Source organism: Arabidopsis thaliana, chromosome 2, assembly GCF_000001735.4.
Source record: "Arabidopsis thaliana chromosome 2, partial sequence".
In the NCBI taxonomy this organism is placed as follows: Eukaryota; Viridiplantae; Streptophyta; class Magnoliopsida; order Brassicales; family Brassicaceae; genus Arabidopsis; species Arabidopsis thaliana.
Genome location: NC_003071.7, coordinates 16,764,587 through 16,784,506, shown reverse-complemented (window position 1 = coordinate 16,784,506; position 19,920 = coordinate 16,764,587). Strand labels below are relative to the sequence as shown.

Genomic DNA, 19,920 nt, shown 5'->3' with positions numbered 1-19,920 from the left:
TGTTTATAGGTTCAAAGTGTTTACCGGTCCTTACAACAAAAACTCACGTATGCTTGGTTACCATGCAGTTACTAATATGGTTGATGTTTGTTTTATTGAAGGCAGATGGGTAGAAATCTGTAAAATGAGTAACGACGAAGATGTTGCTTGTCAAGGTTATGTCTACGTGTGTATATCAACCATGTACATCTTTGTTGGTTTTACACATAAAAGCAGAAATATGATTAGAATGTGGTTTTCAAAATGCATGAGAATAAAAAAGTTGAGGATAAAAAGGATGATAAATGGTTAGATAGTGCAATTTCATGTATTATGTAGTGTTTATATCGTAAACCAAAAATATTTTGGAGCTTATCTCTAAGAACAATAACAATAAATTAATTATTTTCCAAACCTTTATGTATTTACATGTAAAATACCGAACAAAATTTATTAATAACTACGACCTAATGAAATTAATTAAGTTTAGCTAATGTACTATGTGTTAATATATCATGGAAGAAAGTTTTGTAGCTGAATTATAATTAGACTTATATCATCCAAAGAGCCTCTCTTAACCGATAGCTCAGCCAGTTTCTTGCAAGCAGAAAGTGTCATTGGATTCTCTACGCCTACGCAGTACGGTCGAACGACATCGACGGCCTCTTGGTTCGTTACCTATAGGACAAACCAGCTTCAACATTAAATCCAAAGACCAAAAATGAAAATCAAATTTTTGAAATCATGCATTTCTTGTTATGCTTACCTTGTCCCACAGGCCATCAGATGCTAAGATCAAGAATTCGAACTCCGGTTTAATCCGTAATGTTCTGGTTTCCGGTTCAGCTATCACCCACTCCTTGAGGTACCGGTCTCCAATTCCTCGTGAGACTGCTAATGTCCCTTGAATTCTCCAAACGCCGTTGCAGCAGTCAACATAACCACCCTACACACATTCAAAAATAAGTAAACCAAACACAAATTAAACCAAACCGCACTAAAACATTATTTTGAACGCAAAATGGTAGAATGATTCTCCAATTTGCAAAAATTTTATCAACCGCATTTTTACTAGAGTCGCTTTTTCCACGAATTCAATGATTTTTTTTTTTTGAAATGCAATTCCACAATTATGTGATGTTACTAATCAAAATCCAATGCACAAGGATAAAACTCACCAATGCTTCAATCCTTTTGAGCTCATTTGCTTGAGAAGGATTATGATCGGAAGTGAGAGCTTCCGCGGTTCCACCACGACTCATAACAGCCCGGCAGTCGCCTGCATTCGAAACCGCAAGCTCGCCTTTCGATATCAAAGCGGTTACACAACACGCGCCACCTCTCGAACCTTCTTTCAAGAAATCCTCATCCGTTTTGATATAACCTTCTCTTATCGCACTCTCCATCGAACAACCATCTTCTCCTGATCTCGCCGATGCCATTGCCGCCTCGATATTGTTCCCTAGATTCATCGCAGCGAATTCCGCCGCCTTGGATCCGCCGTGACCATCAAATACCCCAAAGAAAGCATTTTTGTAACCTCCGTCGTCGTTACGATCAACGGCCGCGAAATACCTATCTTCCATTGGTCCGCGTCTTCCTCTCTTGCAATAAACAGAGTAGTATCCATCTTCTTCTGCTTCAACAACTTCCGCTCCTTTCTCCGCCGTCTCTCTCGTCGTACTGCACCACGATGCAACCGTCGGAGCCGCCGTTAAGTCAAGCATCGGTGGTCGTTTCCTTTTCAACACCGTTTCAGAATCAGAACCCGTAGTCTTCGTCTCCTTTGGCTTTCTTGGAGGACAAGCAACCATCGTCAGCTTCGGTGGCGACGAACGAGGAGAAGACAACGGCGTTTTGACCGACGTCGGAGAGAAAACAAGCGGAGGTGGGAAAAAAACCGGAGATTCAGGAGCCATGATTACAGATCTCTTCATGGTGAAATCGTCGGTGTAATTCTTCTCTCGATTTCTCGTTTGTTTGATCGGATTCTTTGAGAGTTGCATATAAGAGAAAATATGAATAAATAGGGTTGGTCTTTTTGTTGTTGTTGTTGTGTTAATATAATTTCTTGTTGTTTACGTCTGAGAAAGCAAGGACCTTGTGAATAGGGGAACAATAGTGGGCGGTTGGATTTTTATATATATGACTGACTAAGTTATGGTCAATGGTCAACGACGATTATTTCTCTCTCTTTCATGCTAATTAACACCTTCGTGACCAAGTCTCTCTTTCTTTCTCTCTCGTAATTTAGTCAAATTCACGTCGGTGCCCAAATTACCTTTCTCTATAATTTGTTTTTTCTAGTGGTTATTAAATTGCCATAACGAGAGATTTGAATAGAAGGTTGGACTCGGTGATCACGTGAAATCTTTTACCTTAGAATAAGTGATCTATATTATGCGCCGTCCATTGAATACAACTGTATTAGGGCATTCTTTAGTTTTCTTTGAAATGGAACTATATGTGAAGTTATATATTTATCATTATCAAGTTTAGTTTATACCTTCTCAACAAAGAAAAAAAAGAAGTTAATTTTACACGCTAGAAAAAATTGCATAATACTAAGAATTTAGACGAAAAAAGGATAAGTACTAAGAATTAATAAGGGAACTAGTTATTTCTGGTCTTCATACCTAATTTGATCAACTATGGAAAATGCATGTATCAAATTTATTAGAATCTTATGCACGTATCAAAAAAATTAGAATCGTATCATTTAGATTCTTGCATTCATTACTAATTTAATCTCGAAGTAGAAACCATCAAACCTTATATAAGTTAGTCAATGTTAGTCTATGGATAACTATTCAAAAGTTTAATATGAATAATTAAGTAAACTAATGGTTCAAACTTTTGATGGGATGGTACTATATTGGTGAATCCGAGTCAATAGATTCGAATAAGGAATTAGACTTGAAACATATGCCTTTCAGAAAATCTATCTATTTAGAGGAGGAATTAGGTATTGAAATAAATTATTATTTATAGTTAGTATATGAAGGTTGTTAATTCACTCCCGCATCGTTTTCAAACGTCATAATTAGAAAAAGTCAAAAAAAAATCTGAAGACCTGGCAAAATTTAGTGAATTCATTTAAGGAAAGAAGAACAACTAAATCTTTGATTTAAAGAATCGTACGCTGTTTAAAATTGATGTAACCATACGCAAGTGTGAAGTGTGTATGTAATAATGATGTATAGATGATTGGAGTTGGGGAACTATTGACCCTAATTCGTCTTAGGAACACAAATAACTTGCCTCGTAAGAATCACTCTCGTGTCGCCCTTTTTTGACTTGGCAAGCCAATTTGTCATGCTCGTAGATTGTAGTTCAAATTTTTGTGTTTACAATACAAATAAAAATATTAAAAAAACATTAAAAAAAATTACACACATTTAGCTATAACATTGACGTAGTCACGTAGTATTGAGAGAGAACCGTTGAGGACAACATAAATTCATTCACAAAACGAATCAAAAGAAGCAACAAGGATATATAACGTTGATAACTCAAATATTGCAGACACATTCAAGCAATATGGAATGCTACACAAAATAAGTGTGATAGTCAAAACCAGGGGCAGCGATCCTCAAATTTTTTTTTTTTTTTTAAAGAGTCCAAAATAATAGAATTAGGAGCTAAAATTCAGAGATATAGCATTTGAATCTTTTCAAAGTTGAGAGTAAAAAAAGTTTGTTATATTTATTTTTTCAACAATAAGACTTAATGTACGCTTTCAAATTGTAATTTGATTTCTAAAATGAATATTTGCATATGAATCTGCTTAAAGTCGATGCCACGTATTCAATCAATTTGATCGGAACTGAACTTGATATATGGACCACCTAACGTCAACGAATTTTGACCAGCAATTTATACACCTAACCGTAAGGCACAAATTCAATGACGATTACCAACATTTCCAATCATGAATCCATCCGGGATTTCTTCCTCAGGTATTCATATTTACTTTCATACAGTATAGTCAAATGATTGAAAGATTTTATGAATACAAAGGCAACACACAAAATAATTGCGGCGGTATAGTTAAAGAACACGCGGCGAAGAAGTACGGCCACTACCACGTTCAAAGTATACGTCAGCTAATAAAGTCAGACACGTGGCATGTCACCAAGAAAGAAGAGCATACGTATGACGTACCGATTGTCCCTGAGTCACCACGTCGAACATCCACGATGCAACACAACCAAAACGCCCTCCGGATTGAACTCGCTATATATAGAGCGAGCTACTATAGTCTTCTTCGTATATCATCATCAAGTCGTTGCGAGTTTGTTTGGTTTTTACTTGTCTAGTGTTTTATATAAACTTGTGTTGTGTAAGTAACTAAAGAGCCATGGCGTCTCAACAAGAGAAGAAGCAGCTGGATGAGAGGGCAAAGAAGGGCGAGACCGTCGTGCCAGGTGGTACGGGAGGCAAAAGCTTCGAAGCTCAACAGCATCTCGCTGAAGGTCATTCTTTCTCTTATTCATGGTTGCGTATGTTTCAAGTTAGGTCTTTAGGCTAGAGTAACGAGATTAATGTTTGTGGAATATTTATTATATGAAGGGAGGAGCCGAGGAGGGCAAACTCGAAAGGAGCAGTTAGGAACTGAAGGATATCAGCAGATGGGACGCAAAGGTGGTCTTAGCACCGGAGACAAGCCTGGTGGGGAACACGCTGAGGAGGAAGGAGTCGAGATAGACGAATCCAAATTCAGGACCAAGACCTAAATCAAACTTCCCCACACGGATGTAATATTAATCCGGTTTAAATCTTTCCATGTAGTTATATCTTGTGTAGTTTCCTGTGCGTACTTAAGTTCTTGTTTAGTTTACGGATGGTGATGACCATGTGTATGTTTTCGTCTACGTAAAGTGTCTCGTTTGTTTTCCAGTACCAATTTCTCTTCTTTAGTAAGAAGTTAATGATTGTGGATTCTCAACATAGTGTTGGATCAATCGTGATGTGTGAAATTTGGAAGTTCCAAAGTAAAAACAGGTAGAGCTAATTCGACTAGAATTGTCAAATTGCATCCAAAGAAAAGTACGCATTAGAATTACAAATAAAAACTATTATTCAATGTTATTAAATGGATAAAGAAAATTCTCACAAACGTTCAATTTTGTTCTTACAAAACGGTTTAATGCGTTATCAAATCATACATAACGGTTTCAATAATTTGGTATTAAATACATCCAACCGCAATTTGACTGTCGATATAACGTTTGTTGACCAAAGGAAAAATAGGTAGAAATTTGGTAAGACTAGACCGGTTTCAGCAATAGTCGCTCTCAGCTAAACCGATAATTCACGGTATTTTATTTAAAACACTAAACCGGTTTAGAATGTTCTCTCTACTTCGCCGTCGCTCTCTCGTCTCTTCCGGTGACTTTTTGACGTTCCCGATGAAGAAGGAATCTGGTGTTTGCAAATTCTCACATTCAATCAGAAAAAACATTTAAATTTTGTAGATGATATACAGAGAGAGCAACTCGTTCCATGAATCAGGCAATCCCGGAAGACACCAATGATAACAATCAGCAAAAGTTCTCGGATCTAACTTCTGCTCCGGCGTCATGAGTTTCCCATTTATCGAACCGTAAAATGAGGTATGCCCATCTTTTCTATACTCTGACATAGTCGTTATGTTGAGGAAATGAATCGGCACTTTTGTAGATTTGGTCGCATTCAGTGCGATTTCGTAAAGTCTTCGATTTGTTCCAACATTTATTGGTTTTGACATGTTTAGTATTGGTTCTGTCTCTTTTTCACATTTGCTTCCTTCATTGAATCCCCAATCTGAACTTCTGTTTGCAACTGAAAAGGATCAGTCTCTGTAAAGTTTTGATTTTTATGGGTGTTTGATGATTTAGTACCTGATATGAGTTGGTGACATGCTGCTGAAGAAGATAGATGTTTGACTTGGGTTGATGTTTTGTTCTAGCCATTTTGTCCATGTTGATAACACTTGTTTGTATACTATATAGATTCCGATTTCATTGTACTCTTTTGAGTCTCCTTTGTTGAAAGATTCTTGTTTTCTTCATGCATCAAAGTAGAAAACTTCATCAAGATTGGCAAATTTGAAAGTTTGGAACTTGGTAGAGAGATCGTTTATCACTTACAGAACTTTGATCGTGGAATGTCTAGTCCACCATATGTAGGTGTTGAATATGAGGTAGTCTGCGTCTTTCCAGTTCTCGCCGTGTTTCGAGATTGAATTAGGAATGATTACTGGATCGGTCTTCCCGTCTCTCTTGTCTGGAGGATCAGCATTTGATTCGACTAGGAAAGGTGCCCAGTAAAATGATATGGTTGCATTGTACTCCTACACATTCAGAATAGTAGAGAAGGTAAGATTTGGAGTTCTTTTGCTTCTTGGATTATTGTCTTTTTGCATAGAAGATAGTCTTTAATACCTCTATGTTGAAGATGGACATTTGTGCTGTGTGTTTTAAGGTCTTTTTGCCTGAGGGAATCACGGATTGAACCATACAAACCATGGATTGCCACTGATTGTAATGTATTGAATCACCAATGAACATTAGTTTCTTTCCCCTGAGTTTCTCTAGCAGCAGCTTACTGTCGAACCTAGAACCCGAAAAAAGAAAGAATATTGAGAGAAGAAGAAAGTGTTATTCATTTTGCTTATTTTTGTTCTCAGAAAGCTGGGACTGACCTTGGCAAAGAGCAATCTTGAGGTTGCCATCTCCATTTCTGGTACTTAGAGTCTGGCCTCCCGTTTCTTGTACAAGCCACCCACTCTGATAGAAACTCACATTCATCTTCTTTGTATAAAGGATGTGTGACGTTATCAAGAACCCATTTTCCTGTGAAAACATCACAGAATTCTAATGGAACAAGATCAGTCTTCTTGTCTTTATCTTCTTTGCTTTGTTGTAGTGGAGTGATGTGTTCTTGCAGGTTATGTGTATTGAATTCCTGAAACTGGCCAACCCTCAGCTGCTTCTCGTTGTACAGATAGCATCCGAGAAGGAATACGGGAAGAAGAATGACTGCAAAGTATAGCAGAGAAAGGTAAGCTTTCCTTTCTCTGCCGTCAGTTTGCTTCATCTCGTTGTGTTCGGTTTCTGGCGATATGAGAAAATTGGTTTTGACATTAATGAATGTTGGGTCGTAGTTGGTCTATCAAAACGTTTTAACTTCAACTACTTCAACATCTTTTACAATCATGTAGCTGATAATACACACCTACTAATCTTGTCATTTACTGAAATTATAGTATCTGTGTTTCCCTGTGAATTGTACACTTTATTCAACAAATTTTTAGCCTTACTTGGCTAACTTCAAATCCCTTGAATCTCTGTCCTATATACATCACAAGAATTTTTTTAAACCAAAAAAGAGGATGAAAGAATCTCATCTTCGAGAAATAATATGTGTATAGAGAAACTCATTCCATGTATCAGGAAGGCCTGGTAAGCACCAGTGTATGCAATCAGCAAAATTGGCTGGATCGTTTTGCTGCTCCCGCGTCAGCAACTTGCCTTGCTTGATCGTGTAAACCGAAGTATGTGCATCTTTACGATACTCAGACAATGCAGTAATGTTGAGGAAATGAATAGGAACTTTTAGAGACTGTGTAACGTTTTCCGCCACCGGAAACAGCCTGTAATCCGTCCCCACCGCGGAAAACTGCCCGTAAGCCACGTTGAAAGACATGTTCAAGATCGGTGTTGTCTCTAAAGCACACCTTATACCCTCAGGATTAGCCCAATCTGAGCTCCTAAAACAAAAACAGAACAACAATCAAATATAAACATTAGATACAAAAAAAAAATGTTATGGATGGGAGAAATTTATTACTTGATGTGAAGAGGAGACATGCTCATGAAGAAAACAGTTGTACTTAGAGGATCAATGTTATGGTCCACCCAATCTCCCAATGTCCTCAACACCCTCTCGTACGCTATTGGCCGTTTGATCTCATCATACTCTGTGTCCCCATCATCGAACGATCCACGTCTGTTTCCATCATCACAAATCTTCAATCCTAGGATATTCAATACATAAGTATGTGTGAGTGTGTATACTATAACATTACTACTTACAGGACTTTGATGGAGACAGTATTCATCCACCAGATGTAACTATTGAAGACAAGAAAGTCAACGCCTATCCAGTTGACTCCATGCTTCTCGATGGACTCTGGCATTATTATACGGTCGATTATACTGTGCTTTTCCGGATCGTCTGAATTTGATTCCACCAAAAATGGCGCCCAATAAAACTCCACCGTCGCGTTATAGTCCTATTTTAAATTTCAGTTTTGCATATCCCAAGAAAGTAAGAAACTATAAAAATAATGTCATTAGTGTCAGTGTCACACAAGTGGATTAATGTTTATTACCTGGATTTTGAAAACAGTGAGTGAACCGGTCTGGTTTAAGCTTTTTCTACCGGGAGGAATCACTGATTGAACCAAACAAACCATTGATTCCCATTGGTTCCGGTTTAACGAGTCACCGACAAACATCAATCTCTTGTTCCTCAGCTTCTCTAACAACACTCTTGCATTGAATCTTCATCAAACCAATCATAAAACAGACAATTGTTAAATACCAATTCGATCAAACCGGATAAAAACAGGGCATCTTGAAACATTAGCTTTACTTTGGTAAAGAACAGTCTCTAGGTTGCCATCTCCAATTCTGAAACAAAGAATCTTTCCTTCCGTTTCTTAAACAAGTCACTTGCTCCGTCAAGAACTCACACTCTTCTTCTTTATACAATGGATATGTCTTGTTGTCGAAAACCCATTGACCGGTGAACAGATCACACTCATCCGGCGGCAACTCCACAAATGAACTAGAGAATGGGTTCGAAGATGTGAAGTCAGCAATGGAGGATTTGAGGTTGTCATTGTACATGAAGATCCCGAAGAAGAAAAGAGAGAAGAAGATCACGAAGATTGAGAGATAACTCTTCTTTCTTTGCTTCATGGTCTCTCCTGTTTCAAAAAATGAAACTCTTGTTCTTGAAGGTTGCATGATTTGATAAAGAAGGAAGAGAGACTTGGTCAACAGTTATGTAAGTGTCGGCATGTGGCTCAGAGAGATAACACGCACGAAGGAAAGAGAGATAATCATATAGGAGAAAAGAAGATGGGGATTATTAAAGATTGAGAACAGTGAGTTAAAGAGCCAAGCCTAATTGGTGGACACAGAATTTTCTATAATTTGCCCTTTACAATTTTAAATGTAAAACTCTCTCTTCACATTCATTCATAGACTTAACTAATTATGGAGTTTGGCAAAGAAAGAATAAAGTTAGTCGTTTCTTTTTAAATTGATTAATGAAAGTATGCAGCTTGTGATTATATTCCTAACTTTATTTTGAGGGTCGCACGACTTAAACCAGCGACTTTTTCCTCATCCATTTTAGAAGAATTCTATTCGATAGTTCAAAATTGAGTCTTGAAATTGTTTCGGGTATTTAGCATTAACACACATCGATAACACCGGAAAAGTAAAGATTTTATGCGACATTATCACATGGTATGGTATTTTTCTGTGAAATAAAAAGTAGACCACATGTTACATGCTTTTCTTAACTCTACTATTAACGATGCTACTCTACTGATCTTTTTTCCTTCGATAACCTGAAAGAAAGATAGTGCACTGACCGTTTCTACTAGAAACCAATTAGGTATGAGTTTTTACTTTTTAGTGTCCTACACGATAGAAATTATGGACAAAATTTGACTTTGGGTAGGTTTCTTTGTAATCAGGGGTCGTTAATTAAAATTTGTGGAAATCTTTTTGAATCTAGATAAGAAAAGATTTTCAATAAATAATAAGCTGCAAGTTGTATATGTGAGGAAAATAACAAGCCAAAAAAGCTCCCCAAAATCTCTTAGGCCCATTTTTTCTAAAGCACTTGAAATACGTAACCAATAAGATTAAGATATCACAACAATTACAAAGCTAATAAGATGGATCCTTCAAAGAACATTTGAACTCATGCATCAATTATTTGCTTTTAATCATTACATAGTGTCACGAAGGACAAGAGAATGACAAAGAAAAAAAGAACATAAAAAAACATATACTAGTAACCAAACTATGGGTCAAACACAAATCAAAGAATTATTGCCAGATTTGTTAGATTCTGTGTAGAGAGGCCCAGAAGACAAAAGCAATATAAATCCCACATCTTTCTTTCTGCTTCTTATGCCACAATCTGCTGCTCATGGTCTATATACATTTGCTCTGCCCACGACGGCAGCTTAAACTTGTCTCTACTCGCTGCACCATTCACCGTATTCCCAACCCTCTCATTCACTCTCTCTGGTGCATTCTCTTTCACCAGTGAGTTCACCCACGACACATCTGGCTCGTCACTGTAGTCTCTAGCAGGGCGTGACACACTGTTGTTGTTGTTTCCATGAATGCCGAAGGAGGCACTTCTCCTCAACTTGTTCAGCTCATCTCTTTGCATTCCCCACTCAAGCTTCCCATTTGGTGATCCCCAATCGGAGACATTAGAAGCTACTGGAGCTGGTTTGAAACTCAAGCTGCGTTTCGCAAACGCTGAGGATCTTGCATTCATCACTGCAGCTGCCATGGCTGCTGAAGATTCGAATCCATGAGGAGGAGGCTGCCTCACAGGTGAAGACGGATAGTGGTTCATCTGAGAATGCCTGCTTGGTGATTGAAGTTGCATCACAGAAGCTGAGTCATATGATCCGAAAGTCTCTTCGAGGTTGGATGGCTTGAGATCACCAAGTCTCCGGTTATCCAAACCGCGAAACCTAAGTTCCATCTCCATATCCATATCTCTAGCACTCAAAGTCGACTTCAATCTGCTACCATTAAGCTGCAACGGTGGTGGTGTAAGGCTATTAACTCTGTTCTGCCATAAACCACCATTTCTTGGAGACAAAGGAACACCATTAGCCATAGGAGAGTTCATTGGCGATGATCCCAGCGTCAAAGGAGACATAACAGACATCTCAGGAGACTGATTAGACGACCTTGGTGAAACCATTGCAGAACCAGTAGAAGCATTAACCGGTCTTAACTCATCCCGTCTATGAGCAAAGAAACAAACTCTCCTAGCACAACCAGTCTCATCTTTGCAAAGCCGTGTCCTATACTGCGCCGGGTGAAGCCAAGACTCGAAAACACCGTGCGCGTACTCACACGAATCTCCTTTAGGACAAGACCCTTTACGAAACTCGGGACAAGGCACACAAGTGTAAGGATACTTCCTAGGATCTCTCCTCCTTGCATTCTCACCAGGATGAACAAAAGGACATTCAGTCCAATCATGTGAATAAGCCCTAGAACATGGCTTAACCTTAAAGCTAAACATCCTAAAATCATCAGTTCCATAAACACCTTCGTTAATATCAGGAAGTGATGCATCAGCTGGATACTTAGTCACAACACTCTTCAGTTCCTCCTCCTCTTCTTCCATAACCGAACCATGAATCCCGGTCAGTAAAACCTCAACCGCCTTTCTACTCTGGTTAGGAACAAACCGAGAATCTTTAGCCAACAAATCAACCGGTTTGTTCCCATTAGCGTCAACACAATTAGGTGAAGCAGAAGCATCAAGCAAGATCTTGATGATCTCAACGATAGAAACAGAACAGCCAGAAACTGCACAGTGAAGAGCAGTGACTTTCTCGTCACTGCAAACTCTGTTCACATCGGATCTTCCTGTGGCAATTATGTAATTCAACACTTCCATGCTTCCATACATAGCAGCAACCATAAGTGGTGTTCTTTCTTCAAAACCCATCTTCTTAGACCCGACCCGTCTGCAATACCAAAACCCTGACTCATCAATCTCCACCGATGGATTCTCTTCGATCTCTCTCTTAAACGATGAAAGATCATCACAGGCGGCGAATTCGAGGAGACACGTGGCGGAAGCTCCGTCTTCTGATTTCTGCCTCATGAATTCGACTTCTGTTAGGGTTTTAGATGAGCAAAGGTTGCTCTTTGCACCGCACATATCTCTTCCTGTGATTCAAAAGTGAAAAACTTTTAGGAGAAAGCAACAAAGAATGAGAAAGAGCAACGCAAATTGAGTTCTTTCGATTCAAAGTTTCAATTTTTCATTTTCAAGATTCTTCTTTATACACAAAATCAATCCCCAATTTAAGCAAAGTAATGAATAATTACACGACCGTTTCGTCAAAATCAAGCCATTAAAACCATAAAGATTAAAGATTTAACCAAACCCAGAATCCTGAATGAAATAGGAAAAAACAGAGAGAGAAAGAATCAAGACATACCTAGAAAAGAAGATAACTTGGAGAAAAAGAGAGAAGTAAAGATTGAAACTTTGGAGGTTTTTGGGGAGAAGAAGTGGTTGGGGTTTTTGAAGAAGGATCAAATGAGAAAGGAGAGGCTCCTTTTAAAAGGAACTTGGTTTTTACGAAGAAGGAAAGAGGAAGGTACGCTCTTTCTTTCGTCTACCTTTCTCGGTCTTCTTCTTCCTTCTTTATATCATTTTTATTTTTTACTTATCTTTGTTTTGTTTTGTTTTTTGCTCTCTTTCTACATGGAAATGGTTTAGGTCAAAAGTCAAAACTGGGAAACTTTTAAAAAAGGTAAGGACGTCGTTGTTTTGCTGACTCTTATTCAATTGTTTTAGTGTATTTTTTTTGTCTTTTTTATAAAAAGAATATTATAATATCTATCTTCCTATCTCATTGATTTTTTCAATATGGCTTTTTAAAATGATCAAAAAGCAAAGTTCATTTGAAGGGAAATAAAACAATGCCCCCATTGTATCGACTTACATAAGAAAAAGTCTCATTCCGGATGTATTTATTGTTTCTAGATAACATCTTGTTTTTGGTTAAAGTTTCTAGATATAAGGATAATGTACCCATTTGGTTTATTTATAACCGAAACCATTGTTGGTTCTCTTTAGGACCTACTAAGTTCCTAATCAATTACTTTGTTTTAATTATACAAAGCAGAAAGAAAACTCAAAGGGAACTACTACCTTACCCATCCGGTAAACTCGTTTTAGGAGATCCATTTATACTCAAAAACCCTCATTAGAAAATAGCCCAAAATTTATATGTTGTTGATGTTACTATGCATTCTCTATATGGCTATAGATGTATGTGATATCAGATTATCTACATGCATTTAGCTGAATACATTACAGGAAATAGACTTACAATTACTAAATAGTTATGTATATCTATCTGGACAATTATAGGTCACATTTCAAAAGACATAATTTAAATTTTAACATCTGACCAAATCTACAGTTGTTTATATTTTACATCTGCATGCTGTTTTTCATATAAACGCATGGGTGCCCAAAACATGTATGGGCAAAGATCCTGAGATATTAAAAAATATTGTTTTTTTCCAAGTTCCAACAGGTCCTAAGGTATTAAAAACTATTTGTAACAAAATAAGATTAAAATAAAATTACTGTCAAAAATATTAAAAAGAAATTAAAAAAGAACATAATATTTTTTTTTTTCATCATCATCAAAAAAAAATTAAAAAAAAAAAAAAAAAAAAATATTATGTTCTTTTTCATCATCAAGAACATAATATATGAGGTTGAATAAATGGTAAATGACGTTGGGGATGTGTAAAAGACCCACCATCGATCAAATCGACCGACTTAGCAGGTAACCTCCACAAGCGTGTGAGTGTTTCAATACTCTTAACACGCGCTTTCATTATCACGTTGGCTACTCTTTTTTCTAAAGATCACTATAATTAACACACAACAATCTTAAATATATTTTACATGATCAATTAAAATATTTTTGGTTCGGTAGAACTACTATTCAAACAATACATACATACTTTAAAAGATTGGTACGAATCAAAATCTATTGGTAGTAAACAATTCGTAAATAGAGATCAACTTTATCTCAGTGTTCTTATTGATAAGCTTATCTTAATGGTCTTGTAGGTATAGTTGTAATGGAGTGATTAGGGTAAAGCGAGTGAGAAACACGGGCAAGGAGAAGTGCGTGGAGAAAGAGGGAAAGTGAGGCACGCCTTCTCTTCTTTGGTGTTTGGGTGGGCGACAGAGAATGTCTTCACTTGGCCGCCCGCTTACACTTTTTCCCCCATTTCCTTAATTGTTTGCTATCAAAAAATTAATGCAACACCTTTAACTTTTGCAAAAATATACTATAGTATATAGTATTAAATATTCACTTATTTTTCTCTCGTCACATCAAACATAATGGATTAGTCCGTGGATTTGATCATTTGACTTACTCCTCATTATTCTCTACTTTTCTTCGATTCTTCTATATATCTTCCGTGGAGTTTTCGTAGTCACAAATTTGCTATTTTGTGAACTCAATTCATACTACTCCACAATTAAAAAAAAACACAAATTGATTAAGAAATCTAAATCACTAAATTACAAGAAAGTGTACTTGTTGTTGTTTATATGAAAATATAAACATAAACATACACATAACCTGTATGTATGCATTTTAACAACCTAATCCTATATATGGTCAAACTCATAAGTACCCATCATAACTCATAATTACCTTAAAACAGGCTGATAGTTTTCAATCATAATCAGCATATAAATCATATACTACCAATTAAACTGATATGTGAATTCTAACACATCCTCTAACTATCTATAGATTATGTGTGTAATTTTTTTTCGTGACATCATGTTTACCAAAAGAAAAGTGTCATCATGTTTCTGGGTAAGTCGAGTCGTAGATTTGCTGAAGAATAAGACTATGCGACGCTCCTTGGGGTCAATTTTGGTTCTTTGTTTATATGGTCAACTTATTATTATAGTAACATTTTTATAGTGAAATAATTTTGTGTGTTTTGCCTCCAAAATATTTCCCAAAACTCATCAGCAAATTGCATCAGATTGTGGACCGAGTTATCGATATCATGGAAAACGAAAAAAACGGATCGGAAGACAGTTAATCGGTCATTCGCGAAAACTGAATACATGGTATTCGCATTTTTAACTTAAGAACTGATATGGTTCAAGATGATCATCACGGTACTCGGACATCCACACGTTGAGTCTATGCTAGTTCATTGCAACAAATCCGGTCTTCCAAATAAATCAATTTTGATCATCAATACTTGTCTGTATTGTTTTGATCTATTTGACTTTAAGGTCTTTTTGAGGAGGAGCTTTGCTTCTGTAGTTATAGTTAGAAATCTTTATACATGTACATAAATATATATTAAACAGTTATCATATTTTATAAATAATGACGTTATTCACTAAACGCTGTCGATTTGTTTAAAACAGGTAAAATAAAATAGAATGTAAATAACTATTTACATACATATAAAATAAACAAGGAGAAAGATCAACTCATCATCATAACTACAGGAACACACATTATCATAGTATAGCAACACAAAAGAACAATAATACCTATTACTAACTCTACCTTATATGATACACTTTCCATATAAAGTTCTCTTTAACCTACTGAGATTTTACAAAGAACAAGTCCATTTGATCCTCAAGAAAAATGTCAAGATCTCGACCAACTAATTTTACTACACAACTAGTAGTGATTTCATACCTTTCTTTAATTCTCAAGAACACTGGACTCATTATATTCTCCAGCAACTCTTTGATATCTTTTCTACTATCTGAGAAATAAACAGCCGCTAGCAATCGTTCTATGATCTTAGGGTCAACCTCCAGCAAGCAATCCGATCTCACGCACTTGTCGAAATTTTCTTTAACGCTCTTTTTGATTTTTTCAGCTAGTCCTTCAAAATCAAAAGGCTTGAAAGGAACCTCAATGAGACGTTTATGATTCTTCAAGTTCATTAACCAAACGTTTGAGTTCTCTTCACAATGATATTTTTCCTCGATTTCGGTTTCTTGAGCCGGAAGGTTCAGATCAAGAACTCCATTAGTTGTTCTGTTTAACCGTTTTACGCTCTCCACAGTATCTTTTGTCTCCTGAAGATTCCCTAATCCCATCAGCTTCCTCTTGTTCACCGAGGTTGGGCCGTAAACCGATCGCACCATTGGTAAACTAGATACAGTTTCAATCCTTATCTCCACTTGCCTTCCTTTGACTCTCAATAGTTTCTCTTCAGAATAAGATGTTGTTGTTGCGGAACCTTGTGAAGATGACGTCATAACAAAAATAGTGTTTCCGATACCAACTTCTCTCCCGTGTGAATCCATAAACTTCCCAGTTTCGATTGCCTTTGACAAGCTCATCTGCAGCTTCTCGTCAGCTTTTTCAATGTTCTCAAGGAAAACCACGCAGAAAGGATTCCTACACATCACTTCAAAGATATGATCAACCATCGTCTTTCCTCTCAACCTCATCGGATCATCACAACCGCCCATTCCCTGCTCCGCGGCACCAAGATCAACGGCCATAAATCTGTGTTCGCTTTGATACACAATCTCAGCAAGGACAAGCGACATTCTTCTCTTTCCTACAGTATCAGGACCAACCAAATTAAGCCAAACATCTCTTCGAGTGACACTCTTAGGCGGTTGTGACAGTGCACAGCTGATAACTCTAGCAGCCTCATCTTGTCCTGAAACCATATCGGTTAATCTTCTGTAAATAATCTTGAAACTCTCTGCGTTGAGGTCCCTTGGGTTATCAAAGGAATAGGAGGACACAGATTGTGGCTGAGAAAAATCTTTGCTATCCAAATGCTTCTTGAGACCGGATCCTGTGGTGACTGAACTTACCCTAAGATTCAGATCAGTGGTGACCGATTTAGCTGAACAGGTCGATGCAGAAGCACTGCTCGTGAACTTATTTCCACAAACTGATTCCAACCCTTCTTTGGTCTGCACTGAGGAGATGTAAATACACGTTGCAATTAACATAACATAATGAAACTTGTAGTACAAGAAACATACTCGTAGGATTATGGGAGATTAAGAAATTAGGAGAAGAGAAAGTAAACCGACCTTGGCACTTGATTTTTGGTTTAAATCAGTTCTTGTGGTCATTTGTAACCAAGGTGGCAAGGTAGATTGTGTCTGATCGGATATTGAAGAAACGGGTCCGGTGATTTCCGTTTTGAAACCGGAGAAGGGTAGTTTCAGTTCAGAAGGAGTTGTTGAGAAGAATCCACCAAACGGAACAAATGATCCTATCAAACTGTTTTCAATTACAACATAATGTAAGTAAGACAACGTTACAGAGAATTTTTTTGGAAAATATACTCCTAAAGTTAGTGCAACAGAGAAAATGTAGAAGTCATATTCTAATCAATGCTCTGTTTCTACATTTAGTTGATACTCTGTTTTAAATTAGTACCATTGTTTTAAGAGAAGGCTTAAGAGAAGTAATAATAACCTGGACTTGTTGTGAGGCAAACAAGGCTTAAGAGAAGTGATGGTGAGTAACTGCAAATCCCAATCTTTCTCCACATTCGGAAACCTTCTCATCATCTTCTCATAAACCTCGTTGCTCGTCGTCGCTCCGATCAACCACACTCTTCTCCCGTGTCGCCGCAACAGCTCCGAAATCCGATTCACGATGTAATTCGCCGCCGGTACGTTTCCTTCGCCGTTGGTGAAAACCCTAAGATCACCGTAGTGTAAGAGTAGTCCAGGTCCTGAACCTTGCTCTGCAAGCTTCCCTAGATCATGAAACCTAGTGTCGGTGTAGGTTTTATCGAATTTGACGCTGATTTGGTCGGAGATTTCTGAACCGATGTTAACCGCCGTTAAACCGTGAAGCTTCGTCGGGAGAATCATCCCGTCGGTTTGGTTTTTCTCTAGCGAATTTAAATAACTGGTTAGTACACCGTAAGCTGATACACCAACAAGCAGAGGATTCCTCCCTTTATCTTTCGTGAAAACCGCGCTAATCCTCCGGTAATCCAAATCTCCGTTAAAATTCAGGCTTGGTACGGTGAAACCCCATCGAACCGGATTCGGTTCAGGATTCCCGGTTAGGTTACAGAGAAACAGAGGCTGTTGTGATGAATAACGAAGAAGATGAGGAACAGGTCGAATAATGGAAAGCTTTAACTCGGAGCTCCGAAAACCCGCTTCACCAAAAACCCGGCTCACAACCGGATCATCCAAGATCGAAAGAATCAACTGACGAAGCTCCACTTTCACACAAGAAAGTGAGTTCTGATTCTGACTCTGTGACATTTCTTGATAGATCCTGAAGTTCTCAGGTAAACGACGTTGATGCGCTTGAGATCGTTTAATTGCAGCCATTAGAGAGTTAGAAACAGGTGGTGAATCATCAGATCCAAGTTGATGACCCGACTGGATCCGGTCTAAAGAAACGCTTAAGCAAAGATCTAAAGCTTTGAATTGAAGACGAGGAGAGTAAGCAGAGTTACGAACACGAGCACATGCGTCACGTAAGACTGAGGTTGGTAGAGAGAGTAAAGCTGAGATAGCGTGAAGCGACGTCGTTTGTGAGTGTCCTCTTCGACGTGCAACGTTCACAGCTTCTTCTAATGCGTAGGATGCTTCTGCCGTTAAGCATTGTTTCGCTACATTCACCGCCGTTGGCATCGCCGACGACCATATATAACAAAAATATAGGAGATTTCAAGAAAGTGAAATATTAAATGCGAAAACCTTAAAGAATGTGAGTCTCAGGTGAATTATTTTTTGGTTGTTACAATAAGGAAATGTAACGGGGAAATATAAAGTTATTTAACGGAGGAGAAGAGATACACTGTTGTTGTTGGTTGAGTGGACACAAAAGGTGGGAGCCAGACACGAGGGGGGCAGAGAAAGTGAGAGTTTGGAATCGAACAGGAACAAGAACAGGAACAGGAAGAGGTGGTGGATACTCAGATTCTTGTTACTTGCCTTTAGATCATTCTTTTGTTGCCGTGTGTACAAGTCAAATTATTTTCAAAAGGGATTATTACAACCGCAAATTAAATATCTTCAAATTACTCCTAAGAAAATATCTCATTGATATTACATGTACTCGTATCTCTCTGACGTGGTTATTTTGAAATAGATTAGCAATAGGAAGTCAATAGATTCAATTTCTTGGACTCAGTGGCTCCCGATGATATATATCTATCCCCCACGCCATGCAGAATTTGTGATTCTCCTTTGAGTGATGAAAAGCTTGGTTTCTGTTTGACAACTTGGCATATGTTTTAAAACAGACTGTTTTGATCTAATTAAGATTGTTGACACTTGACAATCCAAAGATCCGGCTAGATATATATCGATCTTCTTGATTTACTTGGATACGGTCTTCTCGAGTATAGGAAAGTCATTGTATATAACTACTTACTTGCCTTTGCTATTCAATACAACTAAGTCACTAAAACATTTTTCAATTAATATGTTATCATGTTCATTTAAAATATATGGGACAATTTTTGTCACGATCAAGTTTTAATCTGACTTCATTACTTGTTAGTGACGGTAGATGTTCTATCAACCTAAATTAAGGATTAGAAGTATGGCTCGACCATATCTTTTATTCCCCAACCTAAACCATATCTTTTATGAAGTCATTTTATTAGTGTATTATGTTAAACGAAAATAACATAAAATACAAATGATGTGATCTGAAAAAGGAATCCTATAACATTAATTACCGAAAGATATAGAAAGATCAGTGTCGGTCCTGTCGGAGCAAAATAAAAACAATGGATACGATCATACGACTTTATGAAATTAATAAAAAGAAAGTGACACTAACGATAACAATAAAAGAAAATAAAGGGAAGAAAAAGAAGGGTCGCTTTGCATCATAAAGCTTGAAAGAGACAAATGAGAAGAAGGAACCCTATTTTTCTACCACATACTTATTTTTCCATCACTTTCTTTTTCTTTATCCATTTTTAAAATGTTATGTTTCTCCTCCTTCATTCTCCACAATATTTCGGAGATTACAAAATTTATGCAAATCCATATGTGCATCATCATCATCATTCTCCACATGATTTTGTGTTGTTGCTATCACTTGGATTACCACAGCGTCTG

The 19,920-nt window shown here is 37.4% G+C and overlaps 7 protein-coding genes and 1 long non-coding RNA gene across 12 annotated transcripts; 3 read left to right on the top strand and 5 right to left on the bottom strand.

Moving 5' to 3' along the window:
- Window positions 1–359: 359 nt before the first annotated feature.
- On the bottom strand, window positions 360–2,141 carry PP2C5 (phosphatase 2C5). Its single transcript, NM_129576.3, has 3 exons — window positions 1,158–2,141; window positions 746–925; window positions 360–657 (listed from the first exon to the last, which is right to left on the bottom strand). Exons 1-3 carry the CDS (start codon window positions 1,983–1,985, stop codon window positions 493–495), a joined length of 1,173 nt encoding a protein of 390 aa, NP_181547.1. The 5' UTR covers window positions 1,986–2,141; the 3' UTR covers window positions 360–492.
- A 1,997-nt stretch (window positions 2,142–4,138) lies between these two features.
- Window positions 4,139–4,955, top strand: GEA6 (Stress induced protein). The gene is made up of 2 exons (NM_129575.3): window positions 4,139–4,454; window positions 4,552–4,955. Exons 1-2 carry the CDS (start codon window positions 4,340–4,342, stop codon window positions 4,713–4,715), a joined length of 279 nt encoding a protein of 92 aa, NP_181546.1. The 5' UTR covers window positions 4,139–4,339; the 3' UTR covers window positions 4,716–4,955.
- A 143-nt stretch (window positions 4,956–5,098) lies between these two features.
- TBL30 (trichome birefringence-like protein (DUF828)) lies at window positions 5,099–7,184 on the bottom strand. 3 transcript variants are annotated; one of them, NM_001202791.1, is made up of 6 exons: window positions 6,665–7,117; window positions 6,405–6,576; window positions 6,111–6,313; window positions 5,862–6,026; window positions 5,466–5,792; window positions 5,099–5,403 (listed from the first exon to the last, which is right to left on the bottom strand). In NM_001202791.1, the coding sequence occupies exons 1-6, from the start codon at window positions 7,057–7,059 to the stop codon at window positions 5,340–5,342; spliced, it is 1,326 nt and encodes a 441-aa protein (NP_001189720.1). In that variant the 5' UTR covers window positions 7,060–7,117; the 3' UTR covers window positions 5,099–5,339. The 3 variants fall into 3 exon arrangements, with proteins under 3 accessions (NP_001189720.1, NP_565924.1, NP_001323676.1); NM_129574.2 differs by having other exon boundaries at window positions 5,099–5,792; window positions 6,665–7,184; NM_001336825.1 differs by lacking the exons at window positions 5,099–5,403; window positions 5,466–5,792 and having other exon boundaries at window positions 5,805–6,026.
- Window positions 5,370–7,014, top strand: AT2G40165 (uncharacterized protein; the record flags this gene model as incomplete). The annotated part of the gene is made up of 5 exons (NM_001336826.1): window positions 5,370–5,594; window positions 6,136–6,286; window positions 6,650–6,705; window positions 6,786–6,853; window positions 6,910–7,014. The coding sequence occupies exons 2-5, from the start codon at window positions 6,213–6,215 to the stop codon at window positions 7,012–7,014; spliced, it is 303 nt and encodes a 100-aa protein (NP_001323675.1). The 5' UTR covers window positions 5,370–5,594; window positions 6,136–6,212.
- A 79-nt stretch (window positions 7,185–7,263) lies between the features above and the next one.
- On the bottom strand, window positions 7,264–9,083 carry TBL28 (TRICHOME BIREFRINGENCE-LIKE 28). The gene is made up of 5 exons (NM_129573.2): window positions 8,620–9,083; window positions 8,357–8,528; window positions 8,058–8,257; window positions 7,813–7,971; window positions 7,264–7,732 (listed from the first exon to the last, which is right to left on the bottom strand). The coding sequence occupies exons 1-5, from the start codon at window positions 8,994–8,996 to the stop codon at window positions 7,366–7,368; spliced, it is 1,275 nt and encodes a 424-aa protein (NP_030560.1). The 5' UTR covers window positions 8,997–9,083; the 3' UTR covers window positions 7,264–7,365.
- Window positions 9,084–9,772: 689 nt separating this feature from the next.
- CZF1 (zinc finger (CCCH-type) family protein) lies at window positions 9,773–12,510 on the bottom strand. Of its 2 annotated transcripts, none has more exons than NM_129572.5 (2): window positions 12,254–12,510; window positions 9,773–11,978 (listed from the first exon to the last, which is right to left on the bottom strand). In NM_129572.5, the coding sequence occupies exon 2, from the start codon at window positions 11,968–11,970 to the stop codon at window positions 10,177–10,179; it is 1,794 nt and encodes a 597-aa protein (NP_181543.1). In that variant the 5' UTR covers window positions 11,971–11,978; window positions 12,254–12,510; the 3' UTR covers window positions 9,773–10,176. The 2 variants fall into 2 exon arrangements, with proteins under 2 accessions (NP_181543.1, NP_001031517.1); NM_001036440.2 differs by having other exon boundaries at window positions 9,850–11,974; window positions 12,254–12,304.
- A 2,717-nt stretch (window positions 12,511–15,227) lies between these two features.
- Window positions 15,228–18,798, bottom strand: AT2G40130 (Double Clp-N motif-containing P-loop nucleoside triphosphate hydrolases superfamily protein). 2 transcript variants are annotated; one of them, NM_001336824.1, is made up of 3 exons: window positions 17,294–18,798; window positions 16,903–17,095; window positions 15,228–16,779 (listed from the first exon to the last, which is right to left on the bottom strand). In NM_001336824.1, exons 1-3 carry the CDS (start codon window positions 18,475–18,477, stop codon window positions 15,433–15,435), a joined length of 2,724 nt encoding a protein of 907 aa, NP_001318388.1. In that variant the 5' UTR covers window positions 18,478–18,798; the 3' UTR covers window positions 15,228–15,432. The 2 variants fall into 2 exon arrangements, with proteins under 2 accessions (NP_001318388.1, NP_973646.1); NM_201917.1 differs by having other exon boundaries at window positions 15,239–16,784; window positions 16,899–17,095; window positions 17,294–18,587.
- AT2G09115 lies at window positions 18,643–19,138 on the top strand. The gene is made up of 2 exons (NR_140472.1): window positions 18,643–18,750; window positions 18,982–19,138. It is a non-coding gene; the product is annotated as an other RNA (long non-coding RNA).
- The last annotated feature ends 782 nt before the right edge of the window (window positions 19,139–19,920 follow it).